The following is a 26,213-nucleotide window of genomic DNA, read 5'->3' as shown; positions in this document are numbered from 1 at the left end:
GTTTTTTTTTAAGATTTTTTATTTTTTATTTTTATTTTTTTTTTAATTTTTATTTTATTATATTGTGTTAATCACCATACAGTACATCCCCAGATTCCGATGTAAAGTTTGATGCTTCATTACCAACACTAGGTTTTAAACACATGTTCCAGGCAGTTATGTTGTTTGCCTAAAACAATGTGAATGTTCCATCATTGACTCCTTTCCATCCTGATCTAAGCACTCTTTTTATCTTTGCATTGGAATATTAGTCAAAGAACAGGATGTTCATAGTTATATCAACTGTTGAGTCATTTAGCTGCCTGAGGGACCTGGGGTCATGAATACAGTATTTCCCTCTGACCAACCAAGTCATAACTTGCTGGTGCTGGCCCACCTTTAACAGAACACAGTAGGGAAAAAAGGGCAACTGTTGGGCCTGTAATGAATGCAGGGAGTGACAGGAGCTACTTTTCTCTGGCCTGTGCAGTCCCTTCAAACTGGGAAATGTCAGTGACAGCACTACCCCTGTCCCATATGGTAACTTTGTACAGATTAGAAAAACATACCCCTTCCTCAGTGCACTTTGCTGCCATTTGCTGGACAGCTGCGTGGTGATTCCATGACTGGTGCCCCTTAGAGTTGTGCAGTGCACATAGCTCTACAGGGTGGCCCTAATCAGAGAAGGATTTCAGGACTTCAACCTCTCATTCCCCTTCATGGCAATCTTCTCCCTGGAAGAAGAAACTAATTTTCAGTCCTAGTGTTGTCTTACAGTTTGATCCAAATTATCAGAAGATCCTTCTAGGACCAGTTTAAAGTAGGAGGTTAGGAGCTAGCGTCAGTATGGCTGTACTTACTGCTTTTTGGTTTTTTATCATGTTGTGGGAGGGAGGTTTTAAGAATGTTTACTTAACACTTTCTCATCAGGTTTTTGGTTTTTGTTTTGTTTTTAATGACCCTTTGATTTTATTAAGAGTTAACTCTCTCTAGAAGGTACCTTATACCCCCTTTTTTAGAGGAAACTAGTATAGTAGAAAGGATCATTCCAGATTTTATTTTCAAGTGGATTATTATATTGATTGAGATAAAAAGCCAAAAATCCATAGGAAAAAAGGGAAAACTTGTTTAGGTAGTAGATCCTTTAATACCTGGAGAGTCCAACTTCCTGTGGTGCTGATAGTCTCTCTAGAGCCTTGAAACAGCCCCCAGAACTTACAAGGATTTTATTTATTTATTTTTTACTTTTTCATTTTTTTATTTATTTTTTTTAATGATTTTTTATTATATTATGTTAGTCACCATACAGTACATCCCCGGCTCCCGATGTAAAGTTTGATGCTTCATTAGTTGCGTATAACACCCAGTGCACCATGCAATACGTGCCCTCCTTACTACCCATCACCAGTCTATCCCATTCCCCCACCCCCCTCCCCTCTGAAGTCTTCAGTTTGCTTCTCATAGTCCATAGTCTCTCATGTTTCATTCCCCCTTCTGATTACCCCCCTTTTCTTTATCCCTTTCTTCCCCTACCGATCATCCTAGTTCTTATGTTCCATAGATGAGAGAAATCATATGGTAGTTGTGTTTCTCTGCTTGACTTATTTCACTTAGCATTATCTCCTCCAGTGCCGTCCATGTCGCAGCAAATGTTGAGAATTCGTTCTTTCTGATAGCTGAATAATATTCCATTGTATATATGGACCACAACTTCTTAATCCAGTCATCCAGAACTTACAAGGATTTTAGACATGAATATTGATATTTATGCTGACATTTATATCCTAAATAGTTAAAATTATGGTTTGCCTTATAATACTTTTTATCTTTGAATGAATGATTTAGCCCTAGGAAAAAGCAGTCACACTTCTCTTGACATCCTGAAATCCTCAAACCTATATGTCAGCATACTGAAATGCCATTTGTAGATGCTTTTCCTGTAAGTGATACTTCATTATGGCTAAGAGTACACTAGTGGTAAGTTCTTTTAAAGGTGTTATGTTAACAATATTGGGAAAGATAAAAAGATTTACATCCTGTGGTCTAATTTTATTTGACACGCAGTTGTATTTATGACAAGCCCAAACCATGTCTACTTATATTTTTCTGAAAGACATTTTGTTTTCAGTCACGATTCTAATCATTTTCAGTTTATATAAACATAGCCCTGGTATTTTTATATAACAGGCATTCTGCGAAGTACTCTGGATATAGAGTAGATCAGACAGTAATGCTGAATTTATATAGTATCATTGGGAGTGTGCTTGTGAGTGAACCTTCCAGATGACTAAAATTACCCTTGTAAGTAATTAAACATCCTTTTTGTGCAAGATATGCATTTAAAACAGTTAAACTATGTTACATATTTTCATACATTTTGAACAGAGCATTCCCTACATAATTAGCAGTTTCTCAGTGCCTGAAGATCATCACCATAAATAGACCTAGAGGCCACTGGTTGGTTGTTTAACAGTGATTGCTCCAGACTGTTGCAGCCATGTCTGTTTTATTTGGTTTTTCTCTCTCCTATGTCACTGTCAAGCTATTTAGGCCTCCCTTCGGCCATTAGTGTACATGAGCCTACCATGTATAACTTAATGTTTTTAATGTGCTGGGATTTTGAAACTTAACAACCCAAGTTTATTAGATTGATATATAGGTTAAGAGAAGTGCTAAATCATGGTATGAGATATCCTGTAGAATCAGCCATGTAGGTTCCAGTGTCTTATATTTATGGTGACTATTATATAAATTAACAAAAGAAAATGTCAGTAGCCAAGGTGATCTTTCCACTATAGTATGTCTGCTGTTCTCTTTGATCCATCTTTTTCATGTACCCCAGAGACCTACACCATGGATCTGGCTGCTCAAAGCTCAGAACTGACTTTAGTATAATTTGCTGTACTGTATGTAGTTCCTTGTACTCCTGTTTTGTGATCTGGTTCAGCTGTCTCCTGCTCTGTGATGCCTTTCTTAAGTCTTTTGAGTAACAAGGCAGTTAATTGGTCCTCTCTCTGCCTTCTCACAGATTTTTTAATATATATTTCTATTAGAGCATTTGTTAAAATTGTGATGTCATAGTCATGATAGCTAACCTAAAGCACTTAGTATGTGCTGGGTATTATGTTAAGGGCTTTATGTATATTGTTTCATTGAGCACTTATTCTTTAAAAGACCCTTTGAATAATTCACAGAGGTGAAAAGGTACAACATAGGGAATATGGTCAATAATACTATAATGACTTGTATGGTGACAGATAGTGACTACATTGATCATGGTAAGCATTAATTAATATATAGAATTGTTGAATCAATATGCGGTACACCTGAAACTAATATAACATTGTATATTAACTATACTTAACCTTTTTTAATAAATAAAAAATAAAAGACCATTTGAAGTATATACTACTGTTTTCTCCATTTTCCAAATTAGGGTTAAGTGAAGGAGAAGGGTAATCTAACTTGGCCAAGTGATAGAGCTGGGATTTAAATCCAGGCAGTTTGCAGTTTCCACATTTTTCACACCTGTCAGGTGAAGCATGAGAGGTAACTGGTCCAAGGTCAAATATCTAGTAAGTGACAGAACTAAAATTTGAATCTCAGGCAGTTTGACCTCAGAGACAGTGTTCTTAATTAATTATTTGCTATCCAACACTCCCCTTTGTAAATTCCTTGAAGGAAGACCTCATAGTATCCATCATATATCTCTAAAACATGACACATAAGAGGTTCTTAAAAAAGGAGGGCACTTGATGTAATAATGAGCACACAGTGTTACATGCAACTGATGAATCACTGAATTCTACCCCGAAGTTAATAATACACTATATGTTAACTAACCTGAAATTAAATTTTAAAAAGAGATTCTTAAATGTTTGAGAATGAATTAATGAACTTTCACTGCCTGATGTATAACAATACTAATAAGCTAGGATTTGCTCATATATCGTTACTCTCAGGTACAACTTTAATATTTTGACCTTCATTATTCCTCCTCATTGTCTCCATCCGGACTGATATTCTAAGTACCTTACCAAAGTCTACAAGCCACTGTCTTTGCCTTAGTTCAGTTTGTCAAGCCCATCCTACCACAGATAGGCCACATACATGCCGAAGTGAGAAAGAGACTAAAAGAAATGAGTACCTGCAACAATATCAATAACAATAATAACAGTAATAGTTCAAGGAATATGAAAACAGCAGCTAACAATTTTTTTAAAGCCCCCTGAAAATTCCTAATTTGGGGGCCCCTGGCTGGCTCAGTTGGTATAACATGCAATTCTTGTTCTCAGGGTTGTAGGTTTGAGCCCCACATTGGGTATAGAGATTGCTTAAGCTAAAATCTTTAAAAATAAATAAAGTAAAATAAAGCCACCTAAAACATGCAAGGGAGGAAGAGAAAGGAAGGGGAGGTGGGAAAAGAGAGCATGCAAGCATGTGAGTAGGAAAAGCACAGACATGAAAGAAAGGGTTGGGGAGGAAAGAGTATTGTTAATTCTTGACAATTAAATCTATCCAGTAAGTCTGAGATTTGATCAAAATGGTTATACAAATGAAGTAAGGCAGGAATAAGCCTTGTAGGTAAATAAAATATTAAAAATGGCAAATTAAATGTAACATTACGTATCATATGTTTATACTTCAATAAAAATGCTAAGTTAATCATCTAAATTTATGAAGTAAGCATAAATACATAATGCACATCAATTATACTACTGGTCTTTTAAAATGTACTTTAAAATTTACTGGGGCACCTCGTTGGCTTGGTCAGAGGAGCATGCAACTCTTGATCCCGGGATCTTGAGTTCAAGCCCCATGTTTAGTGTAGATTACTAAAAAACTTAAAATTCAACTATTGTATGATAAAGGTAACCTAAATAAAACTGATTTGTTGGTTCATCAGCTTGGAATTACAAAAGCTCTAGCAATTAGCTCTAGCTCTAGCTTTAAAACAATATTTTTTCCCTGTACATAAATTTTATTGTAGCAAAAAACATATAAGAAATCCTACTTAAAGTTTGATTGAATGAGAGCAGTAATACAAATCATTTAGGAAATGGACAGTTAGCCCAGGCCTAAAAGATGGCTAATTCTTGTTGTAGTCATTTTTATTCTCTAAAGTCTAGCTTAAATCCCACTGTTTTCATGAGCTTCCTCAACCATCATTACCCACACTGCTTTCTTTATTTTCCTAATCTATATAATTCTTAGAGGAGCTAGTATAGGATAGTAATTGAGACTGGTGTTGTCATACTGCCTATGCTGTCAGCTTACTTGCTGTGTTAATCTAGGCAAGCTGGTAAACCTTGACAAGCCTTGGTTTCTTCTTTCGTAATATGAGGTTTATCAGATGACGTCTTTTCTAGGGTTATTGTGAAGGTTGAGCGAGACCATGTATGTAGAGATGTTAGTTAGCATCTTGCCTTGCATATACTACATGTTTAACATTAGCTACTCTTGTTAGGATTAACTACTGTACTATTGCCACCTTGATTCATATGTATTCTCTCTCTTCCTAGAGTGTCCTCAAGTTAGTAGATGCCCAGTTAAATATTTACTTGAAAGATGCCCAGTTAAGTATTTACTTGAAATTTAAGTATTTACTTTGAGGATGCAGGGAAAGACCAGTAGTAAGAGGTTGTAACTTGGGGGCTTCACTTTATATTTCCATTAGAGAAGTGGATTAGAATCTACGGTGGTGGTGACCTCCAGGTGATAGCCGGGTACTCAGTAAGCGGAGTGTGAGAGATAATAGAAAGGATTAGAAAAAAGAGGGACATTATTAGTGCTGTCATGGGAGTTAAAAGATTTGGGGGTTGAAGTACAGGTCTGTTTATACCATGAAGTAGCAGGAATTAAAGGCCACAATACCAGATTGAATTGTGAGGATGTTGGTAGGGATTGTTAGATGGCTGTGTATCACACCATCTACTAATAGAGACATGGTGGTAGGACAAATTTGTTTTGGAGGTCATTTGTTTATAAGTGACCTTCTAAATTCATGACCTGTAGTTCAGATGACAACTTTAAGCTCAGCAATCAGCCCGTGAAAGGGGGTTTTAGTTTTACCTCCTCTACTTTTTTCTTGTTCACTGGAGAGAATATTTAACCAAAACTGGGAGGTATAACAACCCAATCAACCATTATTTAAAATGGCACTTTCCAGAATAATTGATTCTTCTCAAGACTCTTCAGAAATGTCATGCTTGTGCAAGTTATAGACCTACAGGCAAATGGAAAATGGTAACAATGAGATTGGGAGTTTTTTAGGGTCTAAATCTCCTAGAAGAAAAAAAAATAAGATTTCTTTGAAAATAGTTTTCATGTCTTGCTATAAAAGAGTAGGAGGCTTGTATTTTTACTTCTTGTAAAAATTCATTTTCAATATACTAGGAAAGAGTAGGACTGCTGCAAGATGGAGGACAACATGAAAACCAAGAGAGGCAGAGTTAACAACAGTCCGTCCTGTTATGAGACCGTTTTAGGAGGAGAATAAATAAGTAATTGACTCCTTTTAGTTGGTTGAAATTTGAAGCATTTGTTTATTTACACAAAAAGGATTGAATTGGGTTAAAAGGTACTCTTTTAATTAGGAACAACTTAGATATTGGGAAGTATAAAGAGAGACAGCGTTTGTTTAAGGATTTGGAAATGTACTGTATTTCCGTGTAGATTAGTTACTTTTGTTAATCGCTTAGTAGGCTATATATTAATTTTAGTATAATAAATAGAATTGTTCTCTAAGCTAATAATGTATATGCCCTCACTCAACTTCTTCAGTTCTTCTAATACACTGTGTTCTCTCTCATATCTAGGACTTTGACACTGCTGTGACATTTGCTGAGAAGACTCGCCCACCCTCCTTTCCCTATCTCATTTATATACATTCGATAATTTCACTGCCAAAGCACTTAGTGTGTTCTGGTAGAAATTAATATTTGTCTTGTTTACCGCTATTTTCCTACATACACTCAGTATCAATTTGTTAAATATAATAATAACATATCTGTTACTGTATCCGCCTTATGTATAAAATGTTCAGAGTATTAATAAAATTCAGTTTTCTGATTATTATGATAAGAATATGGACTCATGTAATTCAAACATGCCTCTTGAGTCCTTTTTATAGTAGTAATTTAAGGGGAAAGAAAAGGAAAGACACGAATAGACACGTTCTGAAGAAGATAGGGGTTCAGATCATCCAGTATTATTGAGTATTCTATATATGTCCAGTATTCTGGTATGCACTGTGTAGAACACAAAAGAGGTATAAAACTAGCTGCTCAAGGAAAACAGTTGTCAAAATAAGGAGAGAGAATTAATACTAGACAGAAAACTGAGATCAGCCAAAAAGGAGCTGTTAACTTTGAATTTTGTTGGCTTTGAATTTGCAGAGGTTTAAGCAACTGGAATTCACATTTTTCTCCCATTTCAATTGTAGTCAGTGAATGTCATTGTGAGTTAGAGTAAATAGTAGGTTCAGTAGCAGTAAGTGTGAAAAGGAAGTAATGTGTCCAGGAAGGATGTTGTGGTCCAAGTCAGAGCAGTGCTTTAAGGAAAGCAATCCAAGGTGAGAGTATGCTTCTGGATTTCACAGATAATACTTGTATTCTGTGTCAAGATTGCTATATTGGCATTGGTGCTTCTTCCAGTTTGCCTAGGATACAGTACCCAGCCATGGATAGGAGTTAAGGGATTGAAACACTTTGAGTTGGACGATCCTCATTTTTTATCCTGGATGTACCATTTCCTTTAGTTGTCTATCTACCCTAGCATCTGTTGTTCAGTTATTGTGAGGACTAACTAAATTCATGTAGAGTGCTTTATTAGTATAGTCCCTAGCATATAGTAAGTGTTCAACAAAAGATTAGCAATAAAGATTTCAATATTGTCTCTATCAGCATTGAGTCAAGGTCCAGGTGCCATTGCCTGAGATATCCAGACTCTTACACAGTCAGTATTTTTCCAATTCTTATCCTTTTAGCACTCGTCACCCATGATGTAAATATGTTTCTGAAAGCAGAGCTATTTATCAGACATGATATAGTTTATCTTTATGAAAAAAAAACAACTTTACTTGATCCCTTGCCTCTACCTTTCTCTCTGATCTTACCTTCTGCCACACTGTTCCTTGAACACACCAGGCTTACCTAGGAACACACACACACACAGGAATCTCATGGTCTTTGATCTTAGTTTATCTTTTGCTTTGGATCCTCTTCCTCCAGAGAGCCCCATGGCTCCCTAACTGCACCTCATTTAGTCTCTTTAAATGTCATCTCTTTAGAAAGGTCTCCCCTGAGTATTCTATCTAAAATACTATTCTTATCCTGCTTACTATTTCTTTGTGGCACTTCTCATTATCTCACCTTATTTTCTACATGTATTCATTAATTGTCATTTTCCCACTCTGGAATGGAAGTTCTTTCAAGTTAGTATCATTCACTGTTTTAGCTTCATGCCTGAAAGAGGGACAAATAGACAATCAAGTAAATATTTATTAAGTGAATGATTTAAAAATTTGGAGATTGTTAGACCTAAACACTAAAATTACTCTGTAAAGATTATTCTAGAAGTAGCTAAGTTGGGGAATCATACCAAAAAAAGTCTTAAATTGCAATTTCTTTTTCTTTTAGGAAAATGTTGACTCTGGAGAGATGGGAGAAAAATTGTCCCTTCGTAAACAGCGCTTCATGCAGTTTTCTTCACTGGAACATGAAGGAGAATATTATATGACACCACGAGACTTCCTCTTTTCAGTAATGTTTGACCAAATGGAACGTAAGTTGGTTTTGGGGGGGGTGGGTTTAAGTTTTTTTTAAAAATCAAAGATTAAAGCTGAAAAACTTATATTTTTCAGACTTGGTAATAGCTTTTCTTCATTTTAACTATAATTCTTTGTACCATGCATTTGTTTATTATTTAGACTTTACAGTCTTCATGACACAAACGTAGTTAAACTTTTTTATGTACTTATCTAAGAAATAGTTGTTTTGTTTATGGGTTTTTCTAAAGAGCCAAAGGAAAAACAGGTAAGTTTTTAATGTCACTAAATATGTTAGTAGAATAATTAATTTATCTAGGATACTAGTTTTTGGTAGTATTGATGTTTTAAATTGGGCAAAGAATGAAACCAGATTAGAGCAATTGGGGGAAAAAGAAAACCAAAAATACAATGAGAAGCAGAAATCCAAAAGCTATAATTATGTAATTTTATTTCATAAACCATCAACTTTTAATTATTCCAAATGATGTTGGAAATTCTTAGTTGTATTACCTAAACTAGTCCCTTTTACTTTGCAGAGAATAAATATGGCCCTATTCCCTGTGCCCTCTATTATAAAAGTGTTCCCTGAAAACTTGACTTCTGACACCTACTGTAGGGGTGCTGGAAGTACTGCCCTATAGATAGCTATAGTGGGACAGCTGATATAGGCTAGGCCCAAGTGAGCAGTAACAAGTGTAAATTGAGTTGAAAAAGACTATGAAGACTTGGGAAGGCATTTTCAATGTTGAGAGATGACTTGAATAAAAACAAAATGAATGATTATGGCATGCTCTACACAGTGAGTTCACCAATCACTAAAACCAAAGAATTGTGTTAGGGAGTAGTAACAGATCAAATTGAAAAACAGATAAGGGTCATATTGTACAGGTCATTTCAGTAACCCTATGCAACCATCAGAGACTTGTATATTGGTTAGAGATGAGTGGACATCATTTTGACCAGTGAGGGAGCAGTGAAGGTTTATGAGCAGAAAAATAAATATAGGTTATTCTTGTACTTTTCTTTGGAGGGAAGTTTTGCACTATGTATCAAAACCCTTAAAACATGTGCTCACTTTGTGCAGTAAATTCACTTCTAGAAAACTGATTAGTCTAAGTAAATAACTGGAGAGATGAAAAAGATTTTTTTAAGGTAGTTTACTTTCCAGTGTGTAAAGAACTTGAACATCGTCACTCCTGTCCTCACAGCAAGAAGAAAGCTGAAAAACTGAAACTCTTCTTAGATCCATCAGAGAATTGAGACCACAAGGCAGAGGAACATGAAAAGTAGAGACGGGCAGATACAGAGAAGCAGAGCTTACCCAGAGCAGAAACTATCCAGAAACCACCACTGCAGCCAGCATCTGATGGGAATATTTAAAGAGTGATTTGGCTAATTGCTAGAACCTGAAATGTGCTAGCTTGAGAGATAAAAACTTGTGAAGACCCAGCCATGATGGTCTCCTGTATTTTTGTGGGTTTTACCGAGCAGAGCCCCACCAGGTTCTCACAGTGAAGATCTGAGAAAAATCTTCCCTCAAGGGTAGGAGGAAAGTAATCATTTTGAAATACTTCCAGAGCATTCTGTTCTCCTTAGTTCTGCACAGACAGGAAACTTTTACCAAAGTCTGACCAACCTGGGGGAATGGAAATACCCAACTCTGGCCCCCTCTAGCCTTCCTGTCTTATTTATGGAGGAAAACAAAAAACTGAAAGCACTTGTGAAAATCACAACCCTGGGACACAGGCTCACTAACAGACTGAGACCTAATCATGAGATTATAAAACACTTCTCCTCCCCCCACATACCTCACCACACATCAGGAAGGCTCCTGTCTAACGGGGATACAACAAAAAGAACTGCACCTCTCAGACCTTATATATGAAGGAGTCTCTAGGGAAGTGAAAGCCGAGGAGACAAAAACAAGGACACAAGAGGAAATGTTTAAAAGCCTCTGACACATATAATTATAGCAGACACACAGATAAATATAGAACCTCACACTTAAAACCTATCTCCTTTAAGTAACTTTACCTAATAGATCTTACCTGGCTCTCAGAAAACTCAGTTGACATGCTAAAAGGCAAAAGGCAGTCTGAAGAGACAAAGCAAGCATCGGAACCAGATCCAAATATAGCAAAGATTTTGGAATTAGCAGACCAGAATTTAGAATAACCATGATTAATATAAGTAAGAGCTTTAATAGAAAAAGTATACAACATAAAATAACAGGTAACATAAACAGAGATGGGGAAACTCTTAGAATCAAAAAGAAATGCTAGAAGTAAAAAACACTATAATAGAAATGAAGAATGCCTTTGATGGGCTCATTAGAATAATGCCCTGGGCCAAAGAAATAATCAGTGAGCTTGAAGACATGTGAATTGAGATTTCTCAAACTGCAAAGAAGAAAGGCTAGAAAAAACAGTGTCCAAAAAGTGCGGGACAATTCAAAAATTATAACATACACGTAATGGCAATACCAGAAGAAGAAAGAACAGAAGAAATATTCAAAGTTTTTAACAGCTGAGAAATTTCCAAAATTATTAATAAACACCAAACCACAAATTCAGGAAGCTCACGGAATTCTAAGCAGGATAAATATTTTTTTAAAAAAAACCTATACCTAGGCATATCATTCAAACTATAGAAAATCAAAGACAAAGGGAAAATCTTAGCAGAAGTCAGAAGGGGAAAAGACCTTACCTAAAGGGAAACAAGGTTAAGAATTATATACCTCTTTTCTGAAACCATGCAAGCAAGAAGAGAGTGGAGTAAAATTTTGGAATGGGGGAGAAGTTAAGATGGCAGAGTAGTAGGGGGACCCTGGGACACAGCTAGATCAACATCAAATCATTTTGAACAACTAAGAAATTGATCTGAGGAAAGAAAACAGTCTGCACAGCTGGAGGGAGAGAACGTGACAGATGTGAGCTTCAGAGAGTGAATTGAGAGGGAGAAAAGCCGCAGTACTGTGGAGTGGTCCAAACCCTTTTCCTAGCACAGAGTCAGGGTTGGAGGGAGAGTGGCATGAAGGGTTGGAGCAAGGCTCAGTGGTGTGGGGATATTCTGGGTCGCTGGGGAAGAGAATGTTCCCCTTCCTGGAGTGCATTTGGAAGAGGGTATTTTGCCTTTCCAAGGACAAAAACCCACGAAGTGGTATTGAACCACCATTTAACAGCAGGGGACAGAGGTGCCTGCGGACCACAGATAACCTGGTTGCAGCTTTTTTCTGGGCACTCATGCAGGCGTGCAGCTGCTTTTCTGGGACAGAAAGGTGCCAGGTGCCAGGTGCAGCGCTGCGAGGCTCTCCTTCAGTGGAAGGGAGCAGGTCCACATGCCGCCAGATACTTTAAGACTTGTTATTTTGAATCCCAGCTGCCAGCCAGAGGTAAAACACTGGAGAATTAGCCTTGGGCAGACCAACAGCCAGGCACAGATAGGCTGAAGGCAGGCAGGGTGCTGATGAAAGCCTGGGACACAGAAGAGATTGTTCATTTTTCTGTGAGGGCCTCCTGAACAGCAGCAGCCTCGAGTTTCCTTCCCCCTGTTGAGGGGCAAGTTGACACCATTCCCCCCGCTCCCCCGCCACCATACCCACCAACACAGACTTCAGACAGAAACAACCCCTGGAGTCACTTACACTAGACTCTGCACCCATCTCCCCCATGCAATGGCAGGGGAATCTTTACTAGGGCAAGTCTGACTGAGCCAATGCAGCAGGCCTCTCCCTCCAAAGACCAACACAGGCCCTCCCATGCATCAAGGCTACTGACTGTAGAGTGCTCCAAAGCGTCAGCTTCAGTTCAGTCCCACCCATTATTTTTTTATTTTTATTTTTTAATTTTCATATATATAATTTTTTTATTATTATGATATGTGAGTCACCATACAGTACATCATTTGCTTTTGATGTAGTGATCGATGATTCATTGTTTGTATATAACACCCAGTGCTCCAAGTAATACATGCCCTCCTTAATACCCATCACTGGGCTTACCCATCCCCCCTAACACTCCCCTTTAAAACCCTCAGTTTGTTTCCCAGAGTCCATAGTCTCTCGTGGTTGGTCTCCCCCTCTGTTTCCACCCCTCCATTTTTCCCTTCCTTCTCCTGATGATCCCCTATTCCCTATGTTCCACAAATAAGTGAAACCATATGATAATTATCTTTCTCTGCTTGACTTATTTGACTTAGCATAATCCCCTCCAGTTCCAGCCATGTCGACGCAAATGCTGGGTATTCATCCTTTCTGATGGCTGAGTAATATTCCATTGTAGATATGAACCGCATCTTCCTTATCCACTCATCTGTTGAAGGGCATCTCGGCTCCTTGCACAGTTTGGCTATTGTGGACATTGCTGCTATGAACATTGGGGTGCATGTGCCCCTTCTTTTCACTACATCTGTATCTGGGGTAAATACCCAGTAGTGCAATTGCTGGGTCATAGGGTAGCTCTATTTTTAACTTCTTGAGGAACCTCCACACCGTTTTCTAAAGTGGTGTACCAACTTGGATTCTCACCAACAGTGTAAGAGGGATCCCCTTTCTCCACATTCTCTCCAATATTTGTTGTTTCTTGCCTTGTCAAATTTTGCCATTCTAACTGGTGTAAGGTGGCATCTCACTGTGGTTTTGATTTGAATTTCCCTGATGGCTAATGATGTTGAACATTTTTTCATGTGTCTTTTAGCTGTTCATATATCTTCATTAGAAAAGTATCTGTTCATATCTTCTGCCCATTTTTTTATTTTGATTATTTGTTTTTTGGGTGTTGAGTTTGAGAAGTTCTTTATAGATCTTGGATACCAGTCCTTTATCTGAAGTGTCATTTGCAAATATCTCCTCCCATTCTGTGGGATGCCTGTTTGTTTTGTTTACTGTTTCCTTTGCTGTGCAGAAGCTTTTAAGCTTGATGAAGTCCCAAAGTTCATTTTTGCTTTTGTTTCCCTTGCCTTGGGAGACATGTCATGAAAGAGGTTGCTGTGGCCAGTGTCAAAGAGGTTACTGTCTATGTTCTCCTCTATGATTTTGATGGATTCCTGTCTCACATCAAGGTCTTTATCCATTTAGAGTTTGTCTTTGTGTATGGTCTGAGAGAATGGTCGTGTTTCATTCTTCTGTATATAGCTGTCCAATTTTCCCGGCACCATTTATTGAAGAGACTGTTTTTTCCATTGGATGTTTTTTCCTGCTTTGTCAAAGATTAGTTGACCATAGAGTTGAGGGTCCATTTCTGGAGTCTATTCTGTTCTGTTGATGTATGTGTCTGTTTTTGTGCCAGTACCATGCTGTCTTGATGATCACAGCTTTGTAATATAGCTTGAAATCAAGCAATGTGATGCCCCCAGCTTTGTTTTTCTTTTTCAACATTTCCTTGGCAATTAGGGATCTTTTCTGGTTCCACACAAATTTTAGGATTGTTTGTTCCAGCACTTTGAAAAATGGCAGTGGTATTTTGATCAGGATAGCATTGAAAGTATAGATTGCTCTGGGTAACATAGACATTTTAACAATGTTTATTCTTCTGATCCATGAGCATGGAATATTTTTCCATTTTTTTGTGTCTTCTTCGGTGTCTTTCATCAGTGCTCTGTAGAGTCTAGAGTATAGATCCTTTACCTCTTTGGTTAGGTTTATTCTGAGGTATCTTACGGTTTTTGGTGCTATTGTAAATGGAATGGATTCCCTAATTTCTCTTTCTTCAGTCTCAGTGTATAGAAATGCAGCTGATTTCTGTGCATTGATTTTGTATCCTGCCACATTACTGAATTGCTGTATGAGTTCTAGTAATTTGGGGATGGAGTCTTTTGGGTTTTTCACATAAAGTATCATGTCATCTGCAAAGAGAGAGTTTGACTTCTTCTTTGCCAGTTTGAATACCATTTATTTCTTTTTGTTGTTGGATTGCTGTTGCTAGGACTTCTAGTAGTAGTACTAGTACTAGTATTACTTCTAGTAATAGCGAGAGTAGGCATCCATGTCGTGTTCCTGATTTTAAGGGACAGGCTCTCAGCTTTTCCCCATTGAAAATGATATTCTCTTTGGGCTTTTCATAGGTGGTTTTTATGAAATTGAGGAGGTACCCTCTATCCCTATACTCTGAAGGGTTTTAATTAGGAAAGGATGCTGTATTTTGTCAAATGCTTTTTCTGCATCAATTGAGAGGACCATATGACCCTTGTCTCTTCTCTTATTGTGTTCTATCAAACTGATTTGCGAATGTTGAACCACCCTTGCATCCCAGGGGTGAATCCCACCTGATTGTGATGGATAATCCTTTTAATGTACTGTTGTATCCTGTTAGCTAGGATCTTGTTGAGAATTTTGACATCCGTATTCATCAGGGATATCGGTCCGTAATTCTCCTTCTTGATGGGGTCTTTGCCTGGTTTTGGGATCAAGGTAATGTTGGCCTCATAGAATGAGTTTGGAAGTTTTCCTTCTGTTTCTATTTTCTGAAACAGCTTCAGGAGAATAGGTATTATTTCTTCTTTGAATGTTTGGTAGAATTCCCCTGGGAATCCATCAGGCCCTGAACTCTTGTTTTTTGGGAGGTTTTTGATTACTGCTTCAATCTCGTTACTGGATATTGGCTTATTTAGGATGTCAGTCTCTTCCTGTTTCGGTCTTAGGTTTCCAGGAAGGCATCCATTTCTTCCAGGTTGCTTAATTTATTGGCATATAGTTGTTGATAATAGTTTCTAATGATTGTTTCTATTTCCTTGGTGTTAGTCATGATCTCTCCCCTTTCATTCATAATTTTATTAATTTGGGTCCTTTCTCTTTTCGATAAGTCTGGCCAGTGGTTCGTCGCTCTTATTAATTCTTTCAAAGAACCAGCTTCTAGTTTTGTTGATCTGCTCTACTGTATTTCCGGTTTCTGATTCATTGATCTCTGCTCTAATCTTAATCAGTTCTCTTTTCATGCATGGCTTAGGCCTATTCTTCTTCAGTTCCATCTCTGGTTGTTTAAGGTGTGAGTATAGGGTCTATATTTTAGATTTTTCTATTCATTTGAGAGAGGCTTGGATGGCTATTTGTTTCCCCCTTAGGACCGCCTTTGCAGTATCCCAAAGGTTTTAGACCAATGTGTTTTCGTTCTCATTGGTTTCTGCAAATTGCTTAAGTTCTTTAATTTCCTGGTTTACCCAGACATTCTTAAGCAGGATGGTCCTTAGCTTCCAAGTGTTTGAGTTTCTTCCAAATTTTTTCCTGTGATTGAGTTCCAGTTTCAAAGCATTGTGGTCTGAGAATATGCAGGGAATAATCTCAGTCTTTTGGCATCAGTTGAGACCTGTTTGAGACCCAGTATGTGGTCTGTTCTGGAGAAAGCTTCATGTGCATTTGAAAAGAATGAGTATTCTGTTGTTTTAGGGTGGAATGTTCTATATATATATATATATATATATCTGAGGTCCATCTGATCCAGTGTGTCATTCAAAGCTCTTGTTTCTTAGATGATCTGTTGCTGAGAGTTGAGTGTTGAGGTCTCCTGCTATTAACATATTGGTATCTATGTTTCTTTATTTCAGGTAACAGTTGGCTTATGTAGTTGGCTGCTCCCCTGTTGGGGGCATAGATATTTATAATTGTTAGATCCTCTTGTTGTTGGATATACCCTTTAAGAATAATATAGTATCCTAATGTATCTCTAACTACAGTCTTGAGCTTAAAATCTAATTTGTCTTATATGAGAATTGCTACCCCAGCTTTCTTTTGAGGTCCATTGGCATGAAAAATGGTTCTCCATCCCTTCACTTTCAGTCTGGATGTATCTTTAGGTTCAAAGTGAGTCTGTTGTAGACAGCATATGGATGGGTCATGTCTTTTTATCCAGTCTGCAACCATGTGGCATTTTATGGGAGCATTCACATTGAGAGTGATTGTTGAGAGATATGATTTTAATGTCATCATGTCTGTGAAGTCCTTGTTTCTAATTTCTGTTCTTTATCATTCTTCGGGTCGTTCTTCTTTTATAGCCCCCCCCCCTTAATATTTCTTGCAGGGCTGGCTTGGTGGTCACATGTTCTTTCAGTTTCTGCCAGTCTTGGAAGCTTCTTGTTACTCCATCCATTCTGAATAACAGCCTTGCTGGATACAGTATCCTTGGCTGCATGTTCTTCTCATTTAGTGCTCTGAATATGTCTTGCCAGCCCTTTCTGGCTTGCCAGGTCTCTGTGGACAGGTCTGACGTTATTCCGATGTTTCTCTTTCTGTATGTAAGAAATCTCTTCCCCCTCGCCACTTTCAAGATTGATTCCTTGGATCTAAGATTTGCAAATTGTACGTGGTGTCAGCCTGTTCTCCTTGATCTTGGGAGGGGTCTTCTCTGCCTCTTGGACACGAATGCTTGTTTCCTTCCCCAGATTAGGGAAGTTCTCAGCTACAATTTGCTCAAATTTATCTTCTAGACCTCTCTGTTTCTCCACCTGCTTGGGGATCCCAATAATTCTGATATTGGAAGGTTTCATTTAGTCAGTAATCTCCCTCAGTAATCTCCCTCAGTTTAGTTTCTTGAAACTGGATTTGTTTTTCCCATGCCACCTCTTTTTCCTTCTTTTCTATCATCTTATCCTCTAACTCACTAATTCGTTCTTCTGCCCCGTCTACCCTTGCAGTTAGAGGATCCAGTTTAGACTGCATTTCATTCATAGCATTTTTAAGTCCCCCCAGATTAGTTCTTATTTCAGCCCTTAGAGATTCTATATTTTCGTTAATATTTTTCTCAAGCCTATACATCATCTTGATAATTGTTACTCTGAAATCTATTTCTGACGTTTTGGTTATATCCATATCCGTTAGTTCTGTGGCAGAGGCCGCAGTCTCTGTTTCTTTCCTTTGTTGGGGGTTGCTCCTGTTTGTCATTCTGATGAGGTGTGGTTGCAGGAATGTACAGAGTCCCAAATTATTGACCGGGACCCAAGCAAGATGCTCCTGTTTTATAGGGACCTTAAGGATATGGGCTTCTTGTTCTTCCAGCCTGCCCTCTGGGGGAGGGGTCTGCCATGCTGATACTCAGGCAACCCTGTTTGGGGAGAGTTGCCCTGCCCCCTGGGGGGGGGTTGGGCTCAGTGAGAACCAGTTTTTTGGGGGCTTTTGTTCTCTGGCAGTTTTCCCTGGCAGCTTTCTGCATCTCTTCTGAGAGTCAGAGCAGAAGTGACCATATCCAAACCTCTGTCTCAGAACAGAAACATTGCAATCTTCTCCTCACTGAGCTCTCCAGGCCACACTGACTGTTTCTGCCTGTGCTGCTAAAAACCCACAGCGTCCTGGGTTGTGCGCCCCACAGCTGCTCTCCCAGTCCTCGCTCCCAGGGCTGGGCATGTCTCTGCCCTTGGTGCTTCTAAAAGTGCCAGCCACCCCCAGTTCGCCTGCATACTCTCGAGCTCCAGGATTCAGTCTGGGGGGCAGTGTCCTAAAGACCTTTCCTTGCTGCTTCCGGTCTGCGAGTCTGTGCCCTGTCCCCAGCGTAGGAGGGTGCAAGTCCACAGAGGCTCCCTACGCCTTCCGTTTATCTTCTGATATCTGCCCGCACTCTCGGCTCCCAACTTCATACCTTGAGACCAACCACTGGAGAAGTTCTGTTTGTAGAGATCCAGATATATCTTCTTACATCTCAGGCTGATTTCGTTGGTGTTCGGAATGGTCTAGTAGATATCCAACTCTGTTCAGAGGACCGGTTGAAATAGGGTCCCCTACTCCTCTGCCATCTCTCCCCCCCTCCCCCTTTCTTATATTTTTTTTTTCCTCTTCGGCATCAGGCTTAGTTTTTTGTTCATTTGTTGGCTTGTTTCTTTCTTTCTTTTTCTAATTTTTTGGATCAGGCTTTTTTCCCCCCCAGTTTCTTTTTCTTTGGAATCAGGCTTATACTTTTTGATTTGTTTGCTTGCTTACTTGCTCCTTTTCCTTTTTTCTTAGATTGGGCTTTTTTTTCCCTTTCTTTCTTATCAGGCCTATCTTAACAAACAAACCCAAGTACAACAACTTAGAGGACCAAACACATCCCACTGCAAGCAAGGAGGAGCTCTGCAGAGGTCTGACTTGTGGGAAAGAGCAGCCAAAACACAATAGCAGAGTGCACACAGCATACACCAGAAACACTTCCTGAAGCACCAGGCCCTGGACAGTGTAAGACCCCTTCTTAATATAGTATTCCTTTCAGAATAAGGAAATATAATGAGCTTTCATAATATGTAAAAGACAGAAACCTGGACATAATGACAAGATGGACAAATTCTCCCCAGAAGAAATATCAAGAAGAAACCACAGCCAGGGATTTGCTCAAAACAGGTATAAATAATATATCTGAACAAGAATTAAGAAAAACAGTCATAAGAATACTAGCTGGGCTTGAAAGAAGCATAAAAGACACTAGAGAAGCCCTGACTACAGATATAAAAGACCTAAAAACTAGGCAGGCCAAAATAAAAAATGCTATAACTGAGATGTAGAATTGACTGGATGTAATCACGACAAGGATGGAAGAGGCAGTGGAACGAATAGGTGATATACAAGATAAAATCATGGGAAATAATGAAGCTGAAAAGAGGGAAAGAAAACTATTATATCACAAAATAGACTTAGGGAACTCAGTTGTTCCACAAAGTGCAATAATATCCGTATCATAGGAGTCCTAGAAGAAGAGAGGGAAAAAGGGGTAGAAGGTCTGTTTGAACAAATTATAAACGAGAACTTCCCTAATCCAATGAAGGAAACAGGCATTCAAGTCAAAGAGGCACAGAGAACTCCCCTCAAAGTCAACAAAAGCAGGTCAACACCAAGATATGTCATAGTGAAACTTGCAAAGTACAAAAGTAAAGAGATAATTCTGAAAGCAGCTAGGGACAAAAGGTCCTTAACCTACAAGGGTAGACACATAAGGTTAGCAGCAGACCTGTCCATAGAGACCTGGCAGGCCAGAAGAGAGTGGCATGGTATATTCGATGTGCTGAATGGGGAAAATATGCAGCCAGGAATACTATATCCAGCAAGGCTGTCATTCAGACTAGAAGGAGAGAGAGAGTTTTCAAGACAAAAACTAGAGTTCATGAACACTAAACCAGCTCTGCAAGAAATACTAAAGAGGACTCTGAGTGGGAAAGAGAGACCAAAAGCAACAAAGACTAGAAAGGAACAGAGACTGTCTACAGGAAAAGCACCTTACAGGTAATACAGTGGCACTAAATTCATATCTATCAATAATTCTCTGAATTTAATGGACTAAATGCTCCAATCAAAAGACGTAGGGTATCAGAATGGATAAAATTTTGAAAGAAAAATCCACCATCCTAGAATTCTGTGTCCGGTGAAGTTATTCTTCAAAAGGGAAAGAGAAGTAAAGAATTCTCAAACAAGAACTGAGGGAATCTGTCACCTGTAGACCTGTTCTAAAGAAACTTTAAGTTCTTCTGAAAGAAAGAAAATGATGTAGGTCAAAAACTCAGGTCTGCAATGAAGAAAATAAAAGATTAGAAATGGAATAGATGAAGATACAAGAAAGTCATTTATTTTTCTTCTTCTTAACAGATCTGACAGTTTATTCAAAATAACAATAGCAGCAACATATTGGATGATTATAGCTTATGAATAAATGAAATGCATGACAGCAGTATTCTAAGGAATGGGATTAAGAAATTGGGGATATTCTGCTATAAGGCACCTGCACTACCCATGAAGCAGTATAGTGTTACTTGGAAGTAGACTTAGTTTGGTTATAAATGTGTATTGCAAATCTTGGGGAAACCATTAAAAAATATTTTTAAAAAATTTTAAAAAATTTAAAGAAATGTAATTGACATACTATGAGAGGAAAGAATCAAATTGTACAAAAATGCACAATTAAAATCAGAGAAGGCAGAAAAAGACAAAAAAGGAAGCAAAAAACAAGAACAATGAATAGAAAACAGTTACAAATATGGTAGATATTAATCCCACTGTATCAATAATCACTTTAGACATGAAAGGTCTAAATACACCAATTAAAAGACAGGTATTTAAAATTTTTCAAAGAAAATTTAAAAAATCTGTCTCTCTGGGTTAGAGAAATATTTCTTAAATAAGATACAAAAAGTAGGGGGCACCTGGGTTGCTCAGTCAGTTAAGCATCTGCCTTCGGCTCAGGTTGTGATCCCTGGTCCTGGGGTAGAGGGAGAAGCAGGCTCCCCACTGAGGAGGAAGCCTGAAGAAGGGCTCAGCCTGCTTCTCCCTCTACCTTTTCCCCCTGCTCATGTGCATGTGCAATCCCTCTCTCTTTCTCTCTCACTCTCAAATAAATAAATACAATCTTTTAATAAATAAGTAATTTTTAAGACACAAAAAACATTAACATAAAAGATTGACAAATTCAGCTGTATTAAAATTAGAACTTCTGTTTATCAAAAGTTGCCTTAGAGAAATTGAAGACAAGCCACAAACTGGCAACATTTATGTTCAGTACATATGACTGATAAATAATTAGTGTTTAGACTATATACAAATCTACAAATCAGTGAGAAAAAGACAGTCCAGTCAAAAAATGAGTGGAAGGCGGTGCCTGGGTGGCTCAGTCGTCAAGCATCTGCCTTCGGCTCAGGGCGTGATCCCAGAGTCCTGGGATCGAGCCCCACATCAGGCTCCTTCACTGGGAGCCTGCTTCTTCCTCTCCCACTCCCCTTGCTTGTGTTCCCTCTCTCACTGGCTGTCTCTCTCTGTGTCAAATAAATAAATAAAATCTTTTTTAAAAAATGAGCAGAAGAAATACATAGTGGTCACAGAAGAGGAAACATACAAGAACACTAAACAGACATATACCTTTATTAGTGACGACAGTAAGATACAAGTTTATACCTTTTAGATGAGCTACAGTTACGTCTGTTAATAACAAAGGTTGTAGAGGATCTGGATCATTTTATACTCTATTGGTTATAAGTATTAATTGAAACAGCTACTTTAGAAAACACTTGGGCACTGTCTTGTAAAAATAAACATTTGCATAACTTTTTATCTAAAAGTCCCATTCTTCTGTGTATACATACTGTACAACCAACAGGAACAGTTGCCCATGTACATACAGTAGGATGTATGTATAAGAATACTCAGAGCAGCAATATTAGCAAAAAAAAAGAAAGAAAAAGTCTAGAAACAACCCAAATGTCCATCATTTGGAGAATGGATAAATAAATTGTGTCATATTCATACAATGGAATTTTATTTAGTACTAAAAGTGAACAAACTAAAGAGATCAACTCCCATCACATCAGCGTGAGGAGCTCCATGGACCTGAATCCCACTGAAACTGATTAAATATTTAAAATATCATTTAAAGTCTCTGGAAACATTCCTTAGGTGATACAGCAAATGAAGAGCCATATATTCAAGAAAATCTGCTAAAATTGAATAAGAAGTGAGTCTGTGGTATTTGAACTAAGACTGATCCCTCCCTCCGTTCAGTTCAGTGAAACCAAAATTCCCTTCCAGACTGGTACAACCAAGACCACAGGGTTCTTTCTACCCCCAGCTCCTAGTCAGAAGGCTTATTTCCCAGGGGGAGCAGGACACCAGCATTTTTCATCCTACCCTCAGTTACTTGCAGAGGCTAAGTTCTCTGCAAGTGCAGTTGAGAGGTGGGCGCTCCCTTCTTGTCCCCCAGACCTCACTTATAGAATGGAGACTCTGCTTGGGGTCCGTGCCACTGAGAATACTGAAACCTTGATTTCTCTCCTCCCAGCTCATAAGGCTTTGCTTCCATTCCACCTTGTAAGAGGTGAAATGATCACCTCTTAGAATAGGGGTGTCACTCAGAGCCCTACTCCCAGCTTCTGGAGCCGGGTAACAGATTTTTCATGGGGGAAGAAGCAGGTGGTAAAACAAATAGCTCCTAATGTTTTTGTAAGGAAGCTGACTTCATTTTAAACAGCATAGAAAAGCTCAAGCCTAAGGGTGCTCTGAAAAACAAGTGGAGGTTGTGGTGAAAAGTAATTGGGAGATGATTAATAGGTTCAGTGAAGATAACAGGCTTAACTGTGGGCTGGCTAGTTTTCAGAAGAGCATGAAGGAAAGACAGCTGGAAGGAGCACTACCGGGTTCATAAAAAATATTAAACACTGATCATGGGAACAATTCCTCAGAGAGCCCAAATTTGATTGTATTATTGTCCAGAGCAATCTATGTCTCATGCATTCTTGGAAATAGTAAAGCAGTCAGCTGACAATTAGTGGATCTTAACACCTTGGTATGGTCAGGAAAAGAGACCAGGAGGGCTACCAAAACTATTGTCATCCCAGTGATTGTGGGCATACCTAAAGCTGTGCCTCCCTGAGGAGCAACATCAGAGGCTTAACATACATAGAAAACAAAAAGTAAAATGGTAGATGTAAGTTCAGCCATATCAATACCACCATCAAATGTGAATGTATCAATCCAATCAAAAGTTAGAAATTGTCAGACTTAATTTTTTTTTTAGGTTTTTAATTTCAGTTAGTTAATATACAGTGTTATTTCAGGTGTACAATATAGTGAATCAACAATTCTGTACATTACTCAGTGCTTATCACAAGTGCCCCCCTTAATTCCTATCACCTATTTAACTCATCCTCCCCACATGACCATCAGTTTATTCTCTGTTTCTTGATTTGTCTCTCATTCTTTTTTTCCCCTTTGCTCCTTTGTTTTATTTCTTAAATTCCACATATGAGTGAAATCGGTATTTGTCTTTCTCTGACTTATTTCACTTAGCATTATACTCTCTAGCTCCATCCATGTCATTGCAGATGGCAAGATTTCATTCTTTTTTATGGCTGAATAATATTCCTGTGTGTGTGTGTGTGTGTGTGTGTGTGTATGTACACACTCCATCTTCTTTATCCATTTAGCTGTCGATGGACACTTGGGCTTTTTCCGTATCTTCGCTATTGTCAGTAATGCTGCTATAAACATAGGGGTGCACATATCCCTTTGAATTAGTGTTTTTGTATTCTTTGGGTGAATACTTAGTAGTGCAATTGATGGATCATAGAGTAGTTCTATTTTTTACTTTTTGCAGAACCTCCATACTGTGTTCCACAGTGGCGGCACCGATTTGCATTCCCACCAACAGTGCAAGAGGGTGCCTTTTTCTCCACATCTTCCCCTGTTGTTTCTTGTGTTTTGTATTTTAGCCACTCTGACAAGTGTGAGGTGATACCTCAGTATAGTTTTGATTTGCATTTCCATGGTGGTAAGTGATAATGAACATCTTTTCATGTGGTCGGACTAGATTTAAAAACAAGATCTAACTATTTGCTGTTAACAGGAGATAGTTTAGATGCAAAAACAAACCATCAAAAAGCGAAAGTAAAAAGATGGGAAAAGGTATACAAACAACCACCACAAGAAATCTGTAGTGGCTCCTAAGTATTTTATTCCTTTTGCTGCTATTGCAAATGGAATTATTTTCTTAATTTCCTTTTTGGTTTATTCATTGCTAGTATATAGAAATAGAAGATTTTTATGTGTTGATTTTTTTATCCTGTAACTTTGATAAATTCATTTGTTCTAATGGTTTTTAGTGATTTTCTTAAGATTTTCTGCATATAAGATCATGTCTTCTTTGAATAGAAATAATTGTACTTGCTCCTTGTCTAATTGGGTGACCTTTATTTCTTTATCTTGCCTAATTGCTCTGTCTAGAACTTCCAGACACGTGTTGAACGTAAGTGTTGAAAACAGGCAGGCATCCTTTCCTTGTTCCTAATCTTACTGTTAAAGCTTTCAGTCCTTACCCTTGAGTGTAGTTCTCTCTCATTTTTCATATATGCCCTTTATAGAAGGTACTTTCTGTTCCTAATTTACTGAATTTTTTTTTATCATGCGAGGGTGTTGGATTTTGTCAGGTGCCTATTTTGGGCTCATTGAAATGATCATGTGGGGTTTTTTCTTTGATGCTGTTAATGTGATGTAATATGTGGATTGATTTTCGTATCTTGAACCACCATTGCATTCCAGGAATAGAACTCCTTTGGCCATGGTTTATAATCCTTTTAACATGCTATTGAATTCTGTTTGCTAGTGTTTTGTTGAGAATTTTTACATCAATATTAGCAAAGGTTATTGGCCTGTAGTTTTCTTCTAATGCCTTTATCTAGCTTTGGCATCAGGGTAATACCGGTCTCTTTAGGGTGATTTCAGACTTGTTCCCGTCTCTTCAATTTTTGGAAGAGTTGGAAGAGTATTGGTGTAAATTCTTATTTAAATGGTAGAATTCTCTAGTGAGGCCTGGGCTTGTGTTTGTTGGACACTTTTTTTTTTTATCGCTGATTTAATCTCCATACTTGTTTGGGTATTTTCTGTTTTTTCTTGGGTTCATTTTGCTAGTTTGTTTCTAGTTATTCATCCATTTCATCCAGGTTATCCAATTTTTTGGCGTATAATTATTCATAATATTCTCTCAATTTTTCTTATTTCTGCAAAATCAGTAGTAATGTCCCCATTTTCATTACTGATTTTAGTAATTTAACTTAACTTTTTGTTCTTTTATTATAGTCTAACTCAAGGTTTATATTTTGTTGATCTGATTTTCCTTGTTGTTATTCTATTCTGTTTTCTTCATCTCCATTTAAATCTTCATTATTTTCTCCCTTATGCCAGCTTTCAGTTTAGTTTGCTCTTCTTTTCTGTAACTCCTTAATGTGCACAATTGATTTGAGATCTTTCTTCTTTGTTAATGTACACATTTATAGCAATAAATTTCCCAGTAGACAGTGTTTTTACTGTGTCCCATAAGTTTTAATATGTTGTGATTTTATTCCCATTCTTCTCGAGATATTTTTCTAGTTTCCCTTGTGATTGCTTCTTTGACCCATTGGTTATTTGAAGAGTGTGTTAATGTCCACAATATTTGTGAATTTTCTAGTTTTTCTTCTCATTTCTAGCTTTATCCCACTGTTATTAGAAAAAAATATTTTGTATAATTTCAACCTTTAAATTTATTAAGATTTGTTTTTTAAACTATCTTATGGTCTATTCTGGAATGTTTCATGTGCACTTGCAAAGTATGTATATCCTTATATTCTTAAGTGAACAGTTCTGTATATCTGTTAGGTCTAATTGGTATATAGTGTTATTCATGTTACCTAATTCCTTATTAATCTGCTTGGTGGTGGTTCTGTTTACTGTTAAAAGTAGAATATTGAAGTCTCTTATTGTAGAACTGCCTTTTCCCTTCAACTGTATCAATTAAGCAGGTTTTTTTAAAGTGTATAAAGAGTAAGAGTGCATTTTTTTCTAATATGTGTGTATATATACACACATATATATATGTAAATAAAATATGGTCTGCAAGGGTATCACCAAATTGCTGATAGTACACTCTTGCCTTTTGGCATTATCAGTTTTTATATTTTCTTTTTGTTCTTGAAATTTTCTAATTCATCTGCAAAATATATTACTGGTATAAAAAAGAAAAAAATTTAAACGCTTCTTATATCTACATTTAAAAGGTAAGTG

General features: G+C 37.8%; 1 protein-coding gene across 1 annotated transcript in view; it reads left to right on the top strand.

The window, feature by feature from the left end:
* Window positions 1–26,213, top strand: part of MICU2 (mitochondrial calcium uptake 2) — a 178,873-nt gene that overhangs the window by 35,422 nt on the left and 117,238 nt on the right. The window contains exon 2 of the mRNA XM_002928927.4: window positions 8,619–8,763. Coding sequence (XP_002928973.1) covers window positions 8,619–8,763 — 145 coding nt within the window. The remainder of the gene's footprint in view (window positions 1–8,618; window positions 8,764–26,213) is intronic.

This window comes from Ailuropoda melanoleuca, chromosome 7 (assembly GCF_002007445.2).
Source record: "Ailuropoda melanoleuca isolate Jingjing chromosome 7, ASM200744v2, whole genome shotgun sequence".
Taxonomy (NCBI): Eukaryota; Metazoa; Chordata; class Mammalia; order Carnivora; family Ursidae; genus Ailuropoda; species Ailuropoda melanoleuca.
This window is presented reverse-complemented; position numbering and strand designations above follow the sequence as displayed.